This window comes from Heptranchias perlo, chromosome 9 (genome assembly GCF_035084215.1).
Source record: "Heptranchias perlo isolate sHepPer1 chromosome 9, sHepPer1.hap1, whole genome shotgun sequence".
Taxonomy (NCBI): domain Eukaryota; kingdom Metazoa; phylum Chordata; class Chondrichthyes; order Hexanchiformes; family Hexanchidae; genus Heptranchias; species Heptranchias perlo.
The window spans coordinates 77,149,887-77,168,375 of record NC_090333.1 but is presented as its reverse complement, the minus strand read 5'-3'; the positions used below and the strand labels follow the sequence as shown (position 1 = coordinate 77,168,375).

General features: G+C 45.9%; 1 protein-coding gene across 1 annotated transcript in view; it reads left to right on the top strand.

Moving 5' to 3' along the window:
• olfml2ba (olfactomedin-like 2Ba) overlaps positions 1 to 18,489 on the top strand; it is a 51,612-nt gene that overhangs the window by 18,120 nt on the left and 15,003 nt on the right. Inside the window, exons 3-5 of the mRNA XM_067990771.1 lie at positions 4,629 to 4,736; positions 12,364 to 12,546; positions 15,700 to 15,934. Of these exons, the coding sequence (XP_067846872.1) occupies positions 4,629 to 4,736; positions 12,364 to 12,546; positions 15,700 to 15,934 (526 nt within the window). The remainder of the gene's footprint in view (positions 1 to 4,628; positions 4,737 to 12,363; positions 12,547 to 15,699; positions 15,935 to 18,489) is intronic.

Here is an 18,489-nt window from a genome sequence, read left to right as displayed (position 1 = left end):
CCAGGAACACACACAGCACACTCCAACCCCTGGAACCCGTGAGTGGTAACACCCAACTCCAGGGCACCGGAAGCAGTGACGTATCCAGCGCACCCCACCTCCAGGAGAAGCAACACAGAGAGCGACGTGCCCCCAACTCCGGGACACTGGAGAAGTGACGCAGAGAGCGAGGTCCCCCAACTCCGGTAAACCGGGAGCAGCATGACGGTCGCAGAGAGCGAACAACCAGCAAAGGCTGAGGAGCCGGACCCACTGTGGATCTCATAGGCAGATCACCCCACGAGACCCCGCCGACGACCCCCGAGCGACAACACTCCCCCAAAGGAGGCCAGGCCTCGAACCTCAGCCCGAGGACCGTCCAGCAGTTTGCGCACACCATGCAAATGCAGAAACTGGAACAAGGGATGGAAATGGAGGGTAACATAGAACTCGGGTTGATGCAATTGTAGGACCTTAACTTTTGTCCTTTGTTTATATTTAAAATGGGCTTTGAAAATTGCATCAGTCAACGTGCCTAGTGTTAAGTCGACTACGTCATGTACTGCGACCCTGAACTACCTGTCCACGGTCAAAGGGGATTTGCTGTTCTTGCAGGAGTGCGGAATCGCACCTCAGCAAATACCGGCATTGGTCACGCACGTGGACCCAGGGGCAGTTGATCTGGTCGGGAGACAATGATCGTCGTTCCTCGGGCCTGGGGATTCTGCTGCGAAGAGTCCAATTCACCATCACTGAGGTCAGGGAGGTGGTGGGGGAGCCGCCTACTCATAGCAGACGTTCTGTGTAAGAAGGCCCCGCTCCGACTGATCAATGTGTATGCCCCGACTCTTAAGAGCGAGCGGCTGGAGGTCTTCCAGTATCTCCCGATGCTGCTGGCGACCTCCAGGCTGGTTGTTCTCACCGGAGACTTCTACTGCATTGCTGATGCAGCTGGACGATTGAACAGGGCCCACAGCATACTGGACAACATGTCCAAACTCCTGATGGAAGCGGTGAAAGATGTAAAGCTTCGAGACTTCAGCAAAGCTGCAGACGGAGCGCTGCGGAGATACACCTGGTCGAGACCAGGCGGGTCCGTCCGTTCCGGGATAGACTTCCTATTTGTGTCCCCAACACTCAAGGTCAGACCCACCGACGTCTTTCTCTGAACACTGTCTCCTACTGGCTGACTGTCAACATGAGACTGTTGACCCCGGAGAACATCGAAGAAGTAAGGAGGGACGACACAGGTTGGAGGACCGTGAAACGCCTCTTTGATTCCACGGTGCACTGGTGGGAAGTGATCAAGACCAACATCAAGAGGTTCTTCATCCTCAAAGGTGTTCAGAAGACGAGAGAGAGAGAGACAGAGGAAATTGTCTCAGCTCCAGAAGAGCATGCAGGATCTACTCTAGGTGTGGTCGATGGGGGTCGATGTCAGGGAGGAACTTAGAGAGGTGAAGGGCCAGCAAGCCTTGCTCTTCATCTCCGCGGCCTCAAAGATCATCTTCCGGTCCAGAGTCCGCTCCATGGAGCAGGACGAGATGTGCTCACGCTTTTTCTTCTAGAAGATGAGCAGCAACCTGAAGGAGGAAGATGGCATGGTGACGTCCTCACAGGCTGACAGACTGAGGATCAGCGAGTCCTTTTATGCCGGGCTGTATGACACGAAGTCCACAGACAGCCTCTATCATGAAGAGAGAGCAGGAGAGCATGGATCGGTTGATGACTTTGGACGAGCTGACAACGACCATCCGGTCCTTCAAGAAGAGTAGAACTCCCAGAAGCGATGGCTTACTGTGGCCCAAACCTGCTGGAAGTGCACGGGGGTATGCATCTGGCAGCATATCAGAGTCCAAGAAGAAAGGCATTATCACCCTCTCTACAAGCGGAAGGGGGAGAGGGAAGAAATCAGAAATTGGCGACCCATTTCCTTGCTGAATGCCAACAACAATATTCTGAATAAGTACATCGCCAACAGGCTCAAGTCTGCTCTGGAGCTGGTGATCCACCCCGATCAGACCTGTGCTGTACCCAGCCGGAAGATCTCTGATAGCCTTGTGCTACTCAGGGATACGATCATCTACGTGCAGGACAGGGGGGTGCACACCTGCCTCATCAGCTTGGACCAGGAGAAGGCCTTTGACAGAATATCCCACACGCACATGATTGATGTGCTTTCCAAAATAGGGCTTGGGGAGGGAATCCGCGATTGGATCCAGCTGCTCAACATAGGTGGGAGTCGGAGAGCTTTCCGATCAGATCTGGAGTCAGGCAGGGCTGTCCTCTATCTGCAGTCTTTTTCGTGTGTTGTATTGAGCTGTTTGCCGCGTCCATCAGGAAGGACCCAGATATCAGGGGAGTGACGATCCCAGGCAGTGGAGGCTCTCAGTTTAAGGCCTCCTTGCACATGGATGACGTCACCGTCTTTTGCTCTGATCAGCAGTCGGTCCACAGACTGATGGGCATCCGCAACCAGTTAGAGCTGGCCTTGGGGGCCAGAGTGAACTGCAGTAAGAGCGAGCCCATGTTCTCTGGCAGGTGCGAGACTTGATCCTTTGTCCCCTTCTCTGTCAGGTTCAACTACCTGAAGGTGCTAGGGCTCCAGACCTGCACCAAGAACTGGGAGGAGTGGGTCGCCACGGCCAAACAGAAGCTTGGTATGGGGTGGGGGGGCAGGGGGTGGCGTTGGCATTCCCTCTATGGCCGGCAGGAATCTGGTGATAAGGTGTGAGGTGCTCTCGGCGTTGCTATAAGTGGCCCAGGACTGGCCCATTCCCCAACGCTCCGCCGTCGCAGTCACTCGAGCCATCTTCCACTTTGTCTGGAGGTCCAAGATGGACCGCGTCCGCAGGGACACCATGTACAAGCCCCCAAGACAAAGGGGGGGAAGGGTGTCTCCAACACCGCTCTGATCCTGATGGCCACCTTTGTGTGTGGCTGTCTCAGGATATGTGTAGATCCCCAGTAAGCAAACACCAAGTGTCACTATGTACTGAGTTTCTACCTGTCCACCACACTGAGAAGGTTGGGTCTGGCAATGTTGGCCTAGCAGACGCAGGACGTCCCGTCCAGCTGGACTGTACCCCACCATCTGTCCCAGGTGGAGAAATTCCTGAAGAGGAACCCTTTCGACCACAAGGCCGTCAGACAGTGGTCGGCACGGAACGTTCTGGGGGTCCTACAGAGAAAGGAGAGGGTGGATCTGATTGGGTAGTTCCCCGACTAGACGATCGAAGCTATTTGGCCATCTCGTCGCTGGAACTGACCAGCAGACACCGGGATGTAGCCTAGATGGTGGTGAGAAGGGCCCTCCCAGTGCGGTCTTTTTTACACGCATGGCATCTCAACGCCACCGCGTGCTGCCCTCGAAGCTGCAGCAGAGATGAGACCGTCGTCCATTTCCTGATGGGCTGCCCTTCCCCACAGACGGTGCGGAGAGAGATGCTTTGGTATCTGCCCCGGTTCATCGCCAACAGCTCGGTAACAAATATGCTGTGCTCTACGGGCTGTTCCCCGGGACGCACACCGAGACAGATATCAACTGCTGATGGAAGACTATCAACTCGTGAAGGAGACCCTTTGGTCCGCTCGAAACTGCTGGTCTCCAGCTGAAGCAGTGTTGCCAACTGGCACGCTCCAAGGTCCAGGAGTACAAGCTGCGGGACCCACTGAAGCATGGTGCGGCGTACAAAAGGCTCCATGAAGAAAGGCCACCGTGTAAGGCCATTTCACCTTGTATTATACAGAATGTATTAGAAGATATGTACTGTGTTTTAAATTGTAATAACGGGATCGTAGTGTGTATGATCTGTATTATATTGTTTTGAATTGTAATTGTGATATTTACGTTGAATTGTGTGTATCCTTACATTTTATGAAATGAAGTATATTTTGAAATTTAAAAAAAGACCACAGTTCAGATCCCAGCCTCAAGTGATAGGCTTCAAGAGTGAGGTTACTATTCACAGGTAGGTTGTCAAATGGACATGGGAAAATCTAACCTGAGGTATCTCTTCTACACAAGTGCGTCCGCTGATGGGACAACCAAGAAGTGGCATCGACAGCAGTGATGGAGCTATTTGATGCCTGGATTGTGCTGTCTTAAGACAATGGGGTAGGATGGATGGAATAAGGAGAAAATTGAAAGTAATTACAAAAACAAAGTTCAAGAAATTGTACTGGATATTTAATAGAATATTATGATGTTTGTTCTCCATCATGATACCTCAGGAAGTGACTCCTGCCATACACTGTGCACCATAAAGGGAAATGGAGGGTCACCTATACTCCCCCATCACCATACAACAAACACACCTGCTCTGTGAGACAGCCACTCGGAGTGTAACTATAATCCACTGCCCCACGGCACCCCAACAACCGTGCTTGATATTGATTGCAGAAGATAATTAGTAACATGGTTAATATTTTAGCTCATTAAATAGATACTTTTACCATTTATGTCCTTTAAGATGTGTTGGGGTGGGTGGGTGGGGGTGCAATCACTTTCAGCTGAGACCAGTTCGCCTCCAACCTGCTGTTACACTAATTCACCTCTACGGTGCGTGGTGTGCGGTTTGATGACGGTGACCTGTGATTTATTTTTCCAATTGCAACATTGTTCCAACGTGTTTTAAATTCATTTTCAGCTCTCCTCTGTGATGGAACTGTTGGAAGGCACCTTATTTGGATTGGACCTCCTAAAGTTACACACCGTTACAACCAAACTTGTCAAGCGTATCGAAAAATTGGAAGAGGTAAGACACATCTTTTTGTATGTTCGTTGCTCGGTTCACCTTTTCTTCCACTTTCCTCTCCTGAAAGTAATGACTTACAGTTCCATGGGTGAGGGCTATCCTCCGGTAACTTGTGCAAGAGGCTACTCTTCATGTGTGAACCTGGACAATGAGTGCCAGCAGCGTATTCAACCACGAGGGGCACTACAGCAAGCCCGATCTTGGAGCTCCACATGCTAATGCCATAAAATAGTCAATGCAGGTTTGATTTCTCCAACAGGGGGGTTTGGGAAATCAGAGGGAGAGTCACCCAGGCTGCTCTCTCAGACCTCATATTGGCTGGCTTTAGAATTACATAGAATTTCACAGCGCAGAAACAGGCCATTCGGCCGAACAGGTCAATGCCGGTGTTTATGCTCCACATGAGCTTCCTCCCACCTTACTTCATCTAACCCTATCACCATATCCTTTTATTCATTTCTCCCCCTTGTACTTATCTAGCTTCCCCTTAAATGCATCTATGTTACTCGCCTCAACCATGCCATGTGGCAGTGGGTTTCACATTCTAACTGCAACAACAACAACAGCTTGAATTTATATAGTGTCTTTAACGTAGTAAAACGTCCCAAGGCGCTTCACAGAAGCATTATCAAACAAAATTTGACACCGAGCCACATAAGGAGGTATTAGGACAGGTGACTAAAAGCTTGGTCAAAGAGGTAGGTTTTAAGGAGCGTCTTAGAGGAGAGAGAGGTAGAGAGGCGGAGAGGTTTAGGGAGGGAATTCCAGAGCTTATGGCCCAGGCAGCTGAAGGCACGGCCGCCAATGGTGGAGCAATTAAAATCGGACATAATCGATATGAACTACTCTGGAGAATGATACTTGGCTGAACCAGGGGGAAATCGAAGGGGGTGGGGAGCGAAGGACAAGGGTGACAGAGCTGCAGAAACACTACAGTTGTCGTTTTGTTGGAACGCTGGAGGCCAGTTCTCAGAACTTTCAGTCATTCACTGTTCCTCACCACACACAGTGAGAACAGGCTTCAGTGACTGAGGAAAGCTGTCCAAGTGCCGTCCATTGTTTCATTCATGATTTAGAAACACAAGAAATACTTCCTCAATGATGCACACGCATCAAAAGACTGGTCGGTAATTTGCCAGACCACATGTTGTCTTTCTTTCCCTTCTGTTGTGTAACCGACCACTGGGCCACTGGAGTGTGTTGGCACAGAGCTGCGGAAAATCTTCGGCAACCTCCCCGCTCCCTTCAAGAATAGTCGGACAAGAGTCAGTTCAGCCTTGGATGAGTTCTTCTCAAATTAAAACCCGGAATGCCACACCACGTTCCTGAATGACAGTTTGAATCACAGTTCCACTTTCGCCTCTGCTCTCTCATACACAGCTTCTCCAAGGGGAACTGTCAAGTCGCAGATAATAATTGTACTTTGCAATACTATTTTTTTATTCGTTCGTGGGATGTGGGCGCGCTGGCGAGGCCAGCATTTATTGCCCATCCCTAATTGCCCTTGAATACTGCAAACAAGTAATCCTACTGATCTGAATGAATCAGCATGAGAATCTGTACAAAATATTCCGCAGCCTTACAGCCCTAACACATATTGTATTATTATGCCCAGTAACATACATTGAGAGGATTCTCACATTCATATAGCACCTCCTCAAAGTGCTTCATCATTGTCATGTAAGCAAACGTGGCAGCCATTCTGTGTATTGTGCACAGCAATATCCCACAAACAGCACTGTGATGAATGCTCTGTTTTTGATGGTGTTTGTTGAGAGTGGGGAGGGGGGTGTTGCTGAGCTGCTCATCTTCGACTACAGTAGCATCACGGGCTCTTAAACATCCACCTGAACCATCAGAATGTGCAAAGGAGATCTCAGTTTCCTAAATTCCCCTAAGTTTTACTGTTTAATTATAGTAAACATAGTAAATTGTAAAAATAAGGATATAATTTATGATTTTAAAATGATGGCTAAATTATTTCTGCAGCCCTGATATAATTACCTCTCCTCTAACCCCACTTCGCCTGAAGACTACACTTGGTCCATATGCAATGCCAAGGGAGACTGACTAATTGTATCGTATATACATTAGCGTTATAAGCAGCAACACGGTGCATTATTGTATAAAATATACAAGAGTAATGAAATTGGTAACATGCAGTGTGTTACTATCGTAATAGTTACAGCAATATTACATCCAGCAATGGTGCATTATTGTAAATAGGAGTGTTATACCCCGTATAAAAACAATATGTCATCTCGGGTATATGTAGGTCTTTCATCAAGCACACATTTTGTCTCTCACACTTAAGATGTTATATTTTGGGTGTCACACTTGCATATAGCAAATTTCGATATTACACTTGCAATTTATTGACTCAAAATTTCAAATTCATAAAACAGCAACAAATTACAATTGGACAAAGATGCTAAGGATCTATTAAAGCAAGGAAAAGGGGAACCAGTGAAATGGCTCAAAATAGTTTTTGAAAATCTTTTCAACAGACATTTTGCTTGCTCCCTAAACTGAGGGGATTTAGCATTGGAAATAATGTTTCTAACACAAGATGTCAAAAAAAATTGTAAAATTTACAAGAAAATGATCCAACTTACCCATACATTGCCAAATTTGTGTTTGAAATGTTTGCAGGTTCCAAAATTCAGTCTCCCTGCAGAAACTTTCTCTTGTGCCTCATGTAAACAACTATTTCCACAAGCATGTCCATGTTTCCCATAAACCAAAACATGACCTTATGTTTGAAGTTATCTGGAAGCCAGTGTGCCCAGGGTGAACAATGAATCCCTTATGTTGCTGAGAAGTTCACTGTAAATAGTAACTATGGACCTCTCCCGCTGTTACTGACCATCTCTCTCAGGCTAAAAACTACCAATCGGATTTATTAAGAAATATAAAATTAGACAAAGTATTAATCAACTCACAGCAGAAAGGTAAGTAACAATGGTTAACTGGACTCAAAAATCTGTTTCAAACTAATGAAGTCTCGAAACTTCAATAATTTCTCATATCTTGGAACATCTGTCTGTAAGGAAAGATTATGTGTGAACTTGGTTATTTATGGAGTCCTTAATTCCATCCCATTGTTGTTGAGGCATTACGAGAACTGAACTGATTCAGTAAACAGGGAAAATGCTCCAATTTTTATATCTCTATCAGATGGGGTCTGAGCATGGAGCGGTCAGTCAACACAAGCTCCTTGCACCTTGGCTGAAATGACAGTTGCAACAGGCTCATACCTCCTGGTCAGTCTCCAATCCCAAATGAACAGAGGATGTATAGAGAGGTAGTGGAGGTCAGTTCTCAGTTCCAAAAAGTATCACCCTAAACTTGCATGCAGGTGCATAAAGAGCAAGCTTGCTGATCATGTGGGATTACAGTTGCTTAAACCGGGTCCAGAGAAATATTTCTAGCACTCTTGTAACCATCTCTCCCAGTGAAACGAGAGTTAGTGATTTCTGAACTCTGATTGATTCGACTCCCCATTGCTCAAGAACCGCCCGTTTACACTGATTTGGGTTCAGTAGCTGTTAACATAAACAGTTGCTCACGTGCAGTGGTGCATATGGGCAGTTGTAGTCAAGCATGGATTATGATTTGGGTTTTCTGGCTGGACTCATATCAGGAGAAGGGGACAGAGTGCAGAGCAGAGAAAGTTAAGGGAGAATCTAAAAGCAGTATTCATTGTTTTGAGGGGATTTGAGAGGGTAAAGTATTTCCAATGGTTGATGAATCATTCTAGGATTAGTATTAGAGCATAAATGGGGAGATTAGATCAGGGTCCAAAGGGACAATTTTTTCACTCAAAGGGTGGTGAGTGTCTGGAACGAGCTGCCAGAGGCAGTAGTAGAGGCAGGTACAATTTTGTCTTTTAAAAAGCATTTGGACAGTTACATGGGTAAGGTGGGTATAGAGGGATATGGGCCAAGTGCAGGCAATTGGGACTAGCTTAGTGGTATAAACTGGGCGACATGGACATGTTGGGCCGAAGGGCCTGTTTCCATGTTGTAACTTCTATGATTCTATGAATTGTTTTAAGAAATAGAAATAGGAGCAGGAGTAGGCCATACGGCCCCTCGAGCTTGCTCCGTCTTTCAATCAGATCATGGCTGATCTTCGACCTCAACTCCACTTTCTTGCCTGATCCCCATATCCCTTGATTCCCCTAGAGTCCAAAAATCTATCCATCTTAGCCTTGAATATATTCAATGACTCAGCATCCACAGCCCTCTGGCGTAGAAAATTCCAAAGATTCACCAACCCTCTGCTTGAAGAAATTCCTCCTCATCTCAGTCTTGAATGGCCGACCCCTTGTTCTGCGACTATGCCCCCAGTTCTAGACTCTTTGGCCAGGGGAAACAATCTCTCAGCATCTACCCTGTCAAGCCCCCTCATAATCTTATATGTTTCAATGAGATCATCTCTCATTCTTCTAAACTCCAGAGAATGTAGGCCCATTCTACTCAACCTTTCTTCATAAGACAACCCTCTCATCCCAGGAATTAATCTAGTAAATCTTCATTGCACCACCTCCAAGGCAAGTATATCTTTCCTTAGATAAGGAGACCAAAACTGTACGCAGTACTCCAGGTGAGGTCTCACTAAAGCCCTGAACAGCCCTTTTCCTGCAAAGAATTATTAAAACGTGGAATGCATTACTGAAAGTGGCTGAGAGAATTACAGAAACACTTGAAGAGAAACAGTATTCAGAGATACAGTGAAAGAGCAGGGAAACGGGATTAGATAGCTCCGATGTGAAGCTAGCACAGGCACAATGGGCTGTAGGGCTTCCTTCGGTGCTTAAATTTCTAGGAGTCCGTGAAATATTTCAACGTTGGCCTGCACAGATCGGTTAAGAGCTCAGGCAACACCCATAGCTTGAAAAACTGGCAGCGTTTGGCGCTCCTTTGGGTTTGTGAGGTGCATCTCCGTACCATCCGAGCAACAGCGCTTTATTGAGACTACACCACTGCATGGCATCAGACAAAGCTCTCCTTCCCCACTGCACCAGTACAATGTTTTCATTTCCCACAACAGCCAGTCCTTCCTGAATGAGATTGGCAATTTGATGCCAATTAGTACCAAATTATTGGTTGCTTTTGTGCTCTGCACTCATACCTAGTAGTACGTGGATTGGGCCTGGCCACCAACTGCTATTATTAACCTTTCAGCCTTTAACATGCAACCTTTCACTCCTTCACTCTGCACCTCTTGCTGCCTGGCTCCGTACAAGGCCCCTTACAGCCTTGATTTAATCCAGGGAGTCTCTAAGCTGCAAGCCCATGGACCACATGTGGCCCCTGATACCATGCAACTTTGTGATTTGATTTCTTTACTCACTGAGTTTCGTCCTGTTTGAATTCTGTGGGCCTAGAGATTCAGAAAAAGGCTGTTCTTAGCACTGTTGGTTCATTGGTGGATAAATCCTAAATCAGGAAAGAAAGAACAAAAGAACTTGCATTTATATAGCACCTTTCATGACCTCAGGATGTCCCAAAGTGCTTTACAGCCAATGATATAGTTTTAAATTGTAGTCACTGTCGTAATGTAGGAAATGTGGCAGCCAATTTGCCCACAGCAAGGTCCCACAAACGGCAATGAGATAAAAGACCAGATAATCTATTTTAGTGATGTTGGTTGAGAGATAAATATTGGCCGGGACACTGGGGAGAACTCCTCTTTTACAGATCTTTTACATCCACCTGTAATCCACTTGGCTACCCCCCACATGAAGGATCTTCCAGGAAAAAAAGAATTAGTAAACCTCATGCAAAAATATCAAAAAATGACTGGGTGTTTAAACAGATGGTTCTCATAACACACTGCAACAGAACAGATGCAGAACGGAGGCGTGGAAAGGTGATGCTGGTTGTGTTTATATGGTACGACACAGTGTTAAGCCGACAGATTGAGTGTTAAAGGCAGGACCAGATGACAGGGTCTCCAGATAACTTACTGCCCTAGAGACACCGCACAGAGCAGCACAGTATCATGGGCATCATTAACAGTGATTGCGAGCGGGCAGCCGTGTTCATAGCACTCACTTGCACCACCATGGCAGAGACCTCCAGCATTGTGCACTCTCTGAGTTGAGTTCAACGGACCAATTGCCAGTGAAATTCTTGATGAAATAATCATTTCTTTTGTAGAACTACAGGTTTAAAGTAAGTGCTGCAGGGACCCCCCCGGAACAGCTTTTAAAGAGTCAGCTATACTGCCTCTGACATAGGCACTTTTGTAAGAGCCAACAAGCGATGCTTGGGGTCTAAGAGCCAATGTGCAGTAGTTGAGCTACAGTGGACTAGTGATTATAGTACTGGACTAAGAACTCAGAGACCATGAGTTCAAATCCTACTCTGGCAAGCTGTGAAACTGAATTCAATAAATCTGATCATTTGTGGGGCAAGCAGCAGGACAAGAAAATGATGAAAGCTGCTGGATTTGTGTAAAAACCCAATTAGTTCAGGGGAGAGAACCTGCCACCACTAGATGGTCGTGCCAACATGTGACTGTAGTCCCACACTATGTGGTTGATTCTTCATGGCAACCAGGTTTTGCCAGTGTTGTCCACAACCTCAGTATAAATGAAAATAAATCCTTTGGGTGTAAGAGTCGACGTGCAGCACCTGGGGTGGAAAAGCACCTTTTTCCAGACGCTCTTGCCACTGACACCGAACTTCCATTTCTGACAGAGCAGCTGATTCTATACTGCTTGAATTCCAGGAGCCCTCCATCCATGGCTATTCGACTTTCTTATCCTGGTGCCAGAATTGCAGGCGGCAGTCCCAGATTTTTCTGGATTTGTGACTCTGCCAACAGGTTAAAGGATTTTTCATTGCAGATCCTGGGACCCGGCTCACAATGCCGGAGTCTGAATTAAAACAGTGCCAGTATAAGAAAGGTGCTCGGCAGCAAGGTTTTGGTCACCCCTCCTAATATCTCCTTCTTCGGCACTGCTTCCATTTCTTCTAACTGCGCTTCCGTGCTCACTCCTGTGCTCGCTGACCGACATTGGCTCCTGGTTCGGCAACTCCTCGATTTTAAAATTCTCATCCTTGTGTTCAAATCCCTCCATGGCCACACCGCTCCTTATCACTGTAACCTCTTCCAACGCGACAACCCTCTGAGATCTCTGGGCTCCTCCAATTTTGGCCTCTTGCGCATCCCTGACTTTAATCACTCCACCATTGGTGGCCGTGCCTTCAGCTGCCTAGGCCCTAAGCTCTGAAATTCCCTTCTTAAACCTCTCCACCTCTCTCTCCTCCTTTAAGCTGCTTCTTAAAACCTACCTCTTTGACCATGCTTTTTGTCACCTGTCCTAACATCTCTTTATGTGGCTCAATGTCAAATTTTGTGCGTTAACGCTCCTGTGAAGCGCCTTGAGATGTTTTACTACGTTAAAGGCACTATATAAATGCAAGTTGTTGATGTTGATGCGCTTTTGGCTGTTTTTCTACGTTAACTGCAAGTAGCAGTAGTTGTATTACAGGAATAAACGTAGCGAAAGCAGAAGAAAGGGCCAATCAAAAAAGAACAGAGAAATGAGGGAAGACAAACAGGCAGACAGACAAGGGTCACACACTGGTTAACTAATCTGCTTGCTCCTCAGGCTTCTACTGTAAACACTTCCAGGGGGGACAGACCCATCACAGGCAATGTCAACAAGGTTTGGAATAAGATGGAGAAGAAGGAAAACCGCACGACTGCTCGCAGCAGCACGAAGGAAGAAATGACCGACATCAGCGCAAACTTCCTACAGAGAGACGCTGCAGCCACCTACACCCAGTCTGAGGTAAGAGGCCAAGCCAAGCAGGCAAACAAAAGCACCCACACATCTGGGTCCCATTTATATCCCTTTCGGCAGTTTTGAAAAGCAGCCGAAGCAGACGGTCGAGAAAGGGATCCAAGAGAACAATTAAGCAGAAAAACAGCTATGACTAAATAATTTGAGCTGTTCCAAGTTTTGGAAGCAGGGCTTGTCTACAAATGCTCTCCCTGCGTCTCCACTACGGCAACACATGTCTGGCCAGCGAGCTTCGGATGGATTAGTGACAGCTCCAAGTTTTTTTTAAAAAAAGTGACCTTTTTTTATTGTGAGTTTTTGTGCTCATTGTGGTGAGGGATGGTTAATGCTGAGGGAATGGACATCCAGTGCCACCATCAAACAGGCCCAAGGTGGGTTTATGTTGTTGTTTGTTTAGCTCAGATGGCAGTGCCTGTGTGCTGCCTCTGCATGTTTACGCGGCTTAAACCGGCTGGCCTATCCCAAAGGCAGGATTTTTCATGCGTCTATGGATCTTGCTGCCAGGATAGGAGAGCTGGGTTTAGCAGTGTAAATAGAGAAGTTATGTTAAACTTATATCGAACCATAGCTAGATCACACTTAGAATACTGTGTACCGTTCTGGTCTCTATGTTACAAAAAGGATATAGAGGCACTGGAGAAAATGCACAAAAGGTTTACAAGAACGATACCAGAACTGAGACGTTATAGCTATCAGGAAAGATTGAACAGGCTGGGGCTCTTTTCTCTATAAAAGAGAAGGCTGGGGGGGGTGACCTGATAGAAGTCTTTAAAATTATGAAGGGGTTCGATAGGGTAGACGTAGAGAAAATGTTTCCACTTGTGGGTGGGTCCAAAACTAGAGGTCATCAATATAAGATAGTCACTAATAAATCCAATAGGGAATTCGGGAGAAACGTCTTTACCCAGAGAATGGTTAGAATGTGGAACTTGCTACCACAAGGAGTAGTTGAGGCAAATAGCATAGATACATTTAAGGGGAAGCTAGATAAGAACATGAGGGAGAAAGGAATAGAAGGATATCCTGATAGATGAAGTAGGGAAGGAGGAAACTCATGCGGAGCATAAACACCAGCATAGACCAGTTGGGCCAAATGGCCTGTTTCTGTGCTGTTAATTCTATGTAATTCATGTAAATACAGGGAGCCGATGAATGGGTTACAGCATCCTGCAAACCCAACTCAAGTACCAGTATGAGAGCAGCTCCAGTTAGCTGTAGCCACCTAAGAATAAAGCTTCCTCAACTCTGCCCCAATAATGAGCCTAAGCCTCTGGAAAGCACCTCCTGCTGCTTCAGTGAGTGCCAGTTTTCATTCTGAGCACGATTGTTCAATTGTGCCAAATTAGGAGGAGCTTTGTGTTATGGGCTCAATGCCCACTCGGAACAGAATTGAGACTGCCCAAACTCATTTCAGCTTAGGAAGGACCCCTAACAACCAGCCAACAGATCTAATCAGTCCAAGCTGCTTTCAACCTGATCCCAGAGGGTGAAGTGCCGAGTCTGTGATTCTTAACGTGGCAGGTCAAACATGAAGTTTCTGTTTTAAAAAAAATATTAAATGCTTCTTGGGGAAGTATATAAAATGGTACTTGGGGACAAGAAAGCATAATTTGTAAATAGCAAGGAGTTTGAGTGAGAAAGGCAGAGATTTTCTTTGGGATATTGGAAGGGCCAAGAAACATTACAGCTTAAACTCACTCATTAAGTGGGAAAATTAGTCTCTGGCAGTTTTCTAACTGTAAGCCCTTGTTAAGTGTTAATGGGGCTGCGCAGGGTGGATGTTTGTCATAGATCATGACCTCCCAGCAGAGGCAGAGTAAAGAGGTTAAAAGCCTAATTTCTTGCTCGCAAGTACCATTTGGGAAAGGTCCTCGCTGCCTTTGAAGCAAATTGTTCAACAGGCTGAGTCTGCTTCCATTTTCTTTTTTATATTTCAGGGCAAATTTATGTCTCTCTGGAACGCTCACTAACTGAGGCCTGGAGAGTAACTAGCTCCCCGATTTCCACCAATGCCATGTGAACTGTCTTTAAAGCAAATTGTTCATTGCCCATCCCTAGTTGCCTTGGGGACATTAAGAGTCAACCACATAGTGTGGGACAAGAGTCACATGTATGCCAGACCAGTCCCAAAAGGACATCAGTGAACCAGTTGGGTTTTTACAAAACACCAGCTTTCATGATAATTTTCTGGTGCTAGTGCAAATGACTAGATTTAGTAAATTAAATTTCACAGCTTCCAATAGTGGGATTTGAACTCAACCTCTGGACTGCTAGACCAGCACCATAACCACTGGGCTACCATACCTACAAGTAACTGAATAATCGGCCATATAGGTTACACTTGCGCATCATTCAAATCCCTCTCCGTTATATAAAATACACTGGGGTGGAAGTCATTTGACTATGGCTAAGGGAACCTAAAAGCAGGCAGGCTGGCCAGTGTCCCTTGCTGAAAAGGAACCATCCGGTTGAACATCGCACTGTGCATTTTGCCCACTAAGTCATTGGGGGAGCTTGGAATTTCCTTTGAATAGCACAGGATTTCACATTGCTTGCCTGATGGGAAAATGCATTGTACAGAGTGATACTGTGCTATACCATTGCAGGTTTGATCTCCTGTCTGCACTGAGTTAGGTGGTCTTAGTTGGGGCAATTCAAGTTGGTCAGAATGTCACTGAGAATAGGCAGGGGGCAGAGGGGGAAATCAGCCAGAGTTCTCACTCCTGATGGCTACCCAGTGGTTCCTTTTGGTTTGGCTGTGATGCCCTCTCAGGTTAAATGGCCCATTGATGTGCTACTTGAGTAAGGTATCAGGTGGTTGATGGAGCTCACAGAACCATATTCCAGCAAGAGTCAAGACCTCAAGAGAGGAGGGGATAAACTTGGGGCAAAGAAATGCCAGACTGCACAGTCTCTGCTCTTAGACACAGTTTCTCAACAGCAACACTGGTACCTCAGACTTAAACATCAAAACCGTAAATTAAAGATATTTTTTCTGTCACGCTGGGCAAACCAATTTAGAGTCTGAAAAAACTCAGTATGTTGCAAAAACTCGAGTGTGATTTGTTAACTCTGGGGATCCTCCGCTAGCCCTTGAATCTTTCTCCAAACTAATAGCCTCTAATTCTGGTTTCTTTGAAGGAGAGGCACATCCGTTTATTAGCTGAAATGTTTGACAAAGATCTCAACATGAAGAGAAGTAATAATAAAGACACCAAACCACTCGCTGTGTCACGCATGGAGCAGAAGCGGTTTGGGAGGCACCGCAAGCACAAACATTCCCGAAGGCCGACCATTATACGAGCGACATACTACAAAGCAAAGGCTTCGGAGGAAGCAGAGCTGGCAGGGGATGAAGAGGTTGCAGACGATGAGCGTATGTGCACCATAATTATTTCTTCTTGTTGGGTCTGGGTTTATTTTTAAAAGAAAAACTTCATTATGAAAACTATGAAGTGCTTTGGGACGTCCTGATGTTGTCAAGGGTGCTGTATAAATGCAAGTTTGTTCTTTCACTTAACATTGGAGCCAATAGAGGAAGAACGAGACCTCCCTGACGCCCTTTCTCTTTCACCATGGACACTTTCTCCTTCCACTTGTGCACACATTCTTTCACTTGTACACTTCCTTGCTGCATGCACACATACTTGCACACCTCAGCTCCATCTGTGCACTCTCGCTTGCACACTTTCTCCCTCGATAGTATTTCCCACACTCTCCACACAAACTCTGCCTCTCTGTCTGCTTTATGTTGATGGCACATTGTGAATGATTACTTTGCCGCGATATCAGTTTGGCAGGCCAGTAGCCTGAAATCAGCAATGGGGTTTGTCAAGAAAAATATTTGGCTGGAACCTTTCGAAGCTGGTGGCCACTACTCTAAGTATTGTCTGTAGAATCACGCCCTGTTTGGCCTCATGCCGGCAATTAGTTACGAAGCAGCCTCTGTCATCCAAGATTTAGGAAAACCAGATCAGTTTTCATTTTTGTGTTCATCAAGGTGCCGGAGTTTAATATTTTTACCATTTTTATTTTGCCCATTGTTGGGGGTGGCAACCCTAGACATAGGGTAAAGCTTCCTGTAATCTGCAATCCGCCCAATAATTTGTCTTAACCACAACCTTAGATCAGCACCCTACTGCACTAGCGCACTGTTTCCACTTCCAATCCCTGCCATCTCTGAATGATTATGGCCAATTACTGAGGAACTAGGAGCCGTTTTATGCTGTGACCTTTGCTCGCTTTGCACCCAAACTCATTTGATGTATTCCCCCTATGGCCATCCCATCAACTGAATGCAAGTAGTGTGGAGAGTTGAACAACCTTCAAGTGTGTGTTCGCTGGGAGAGGAGGGAAACAGGAAGGGGAAATCTTTTATAGTTAGTTTTAGAGCAGCATTGACACAAGGCTGGGAATATACTGGCTGCCTGCCCATCGTCAGCCAGGGAATATTCACGGGAAAGCCCAGCCAATGACAATGAGAAAAAGTGCTTGAAAAGAAAGGATCTCTTACTCATGGAAAAGTAGCAACACTTCAGCAGAAAGTGTCACCCAGCATCTTAAGATTCAAGGTCTTGCAAGGCTATGAACTGCAGGAATAATCCAATGGCCCAAGCGGCAGAAGTCTTGCATTACCAGCAACAGGCTCAAGTCAACAGGGCTGCCAGTCACCCGAATCCACCTGCTGGGAGACAACTTTTTGCCACTTGCCTTACAAGTTGTTCTGTGGAGCAAGTGAGCAGCCCATCGACCAGTCACAGCAGAGCTCACAGCGAATGCAGAGCAGATGTGCCAGACAGCAGAATAAGGAGGCCGAATGTTAGCAAGCAACTCCAGTGAAAAAAAAACACTTGAAAAAGCAAACTGTTAGGAGAATGTGCCTTGGTGCATTATAGTTCTGGATTCTAAGCTGAGAGGTCATTGCTTTTAATTAAATATTCCATGTGCACTCTTCAATTAACCTTAAATACTGCTCCCTCTCATATTTAATGAAACAAAGCAAACGTTATTAAAATAAGTCCTTAATCCTCCTGGAAAGGAAATTCTGCTTCGGACTGCAATAGCTTTATTTTTATAATAATTTGACTTTAATAGTCTTTTACTTGATCTCGGTATGTGGGCACGACTGCATTTAATGACCATCCCTAGTTACATTGAGAAGATGCTGGTTGGCTGCCTTCTTGAACTTTCGCCATTCATGTGCTGATGGTGCTCGGCCATGAATTCCAGGGCCACGAAAACGAATAGACCTAAATGTGCTGCTGCCTAGAGATGAAACATGACCGTGAAGCGACTCCACTTGGTGCAGGGAGATTTAAAGAAAAAAATTGGGACATTTTATGCTGGGGTCAGAGTTTTGCATTTAAGAGCGGGCAGGAAATTGGACATGAATTTAGATTTGAGGTTAGGATCAGATCAGCCATGATCTTATTGAATGGCGGAGCAGGCTCGAAGGGCCGATTGGCCTATTCCTGCTCCTATTTCTTATGTTCTTATGTTAAGTTTTGTACTTGGATCAGGAAGTTCAGAGAGCGGGAGTGTCCATCAGAATTTACCACACTCGTAATTGTGCCTGAATTGTATGTGTCTCTGGAGTTAGCTGTTGATTTACATTCATGTGGCGCAAACTTTACTTTGACACCTAAAGAAAATGTCCCATCCTCTCTATAAGTGAGGTTGGTTAATCCATACATTATGGAGACAGAAGCCCCTCCCCCACCCCGCTGGGGAGACACCAGGCAGCTTTCAATAGGTCAGCAATTATTTTTAATAAATGAGTGGGTTGTGACATAAATTTTGTGATGTATCCAGCAGGGTGGATAAAGGGGAACCAGTGGATGTAGTATATTTGGATTTTCAAAAGGCATTCGATAAGGTGCCACACAAAAGTTTGTTACACAAGATAAGAGTTCATGGAGTTGGGGGTAATAT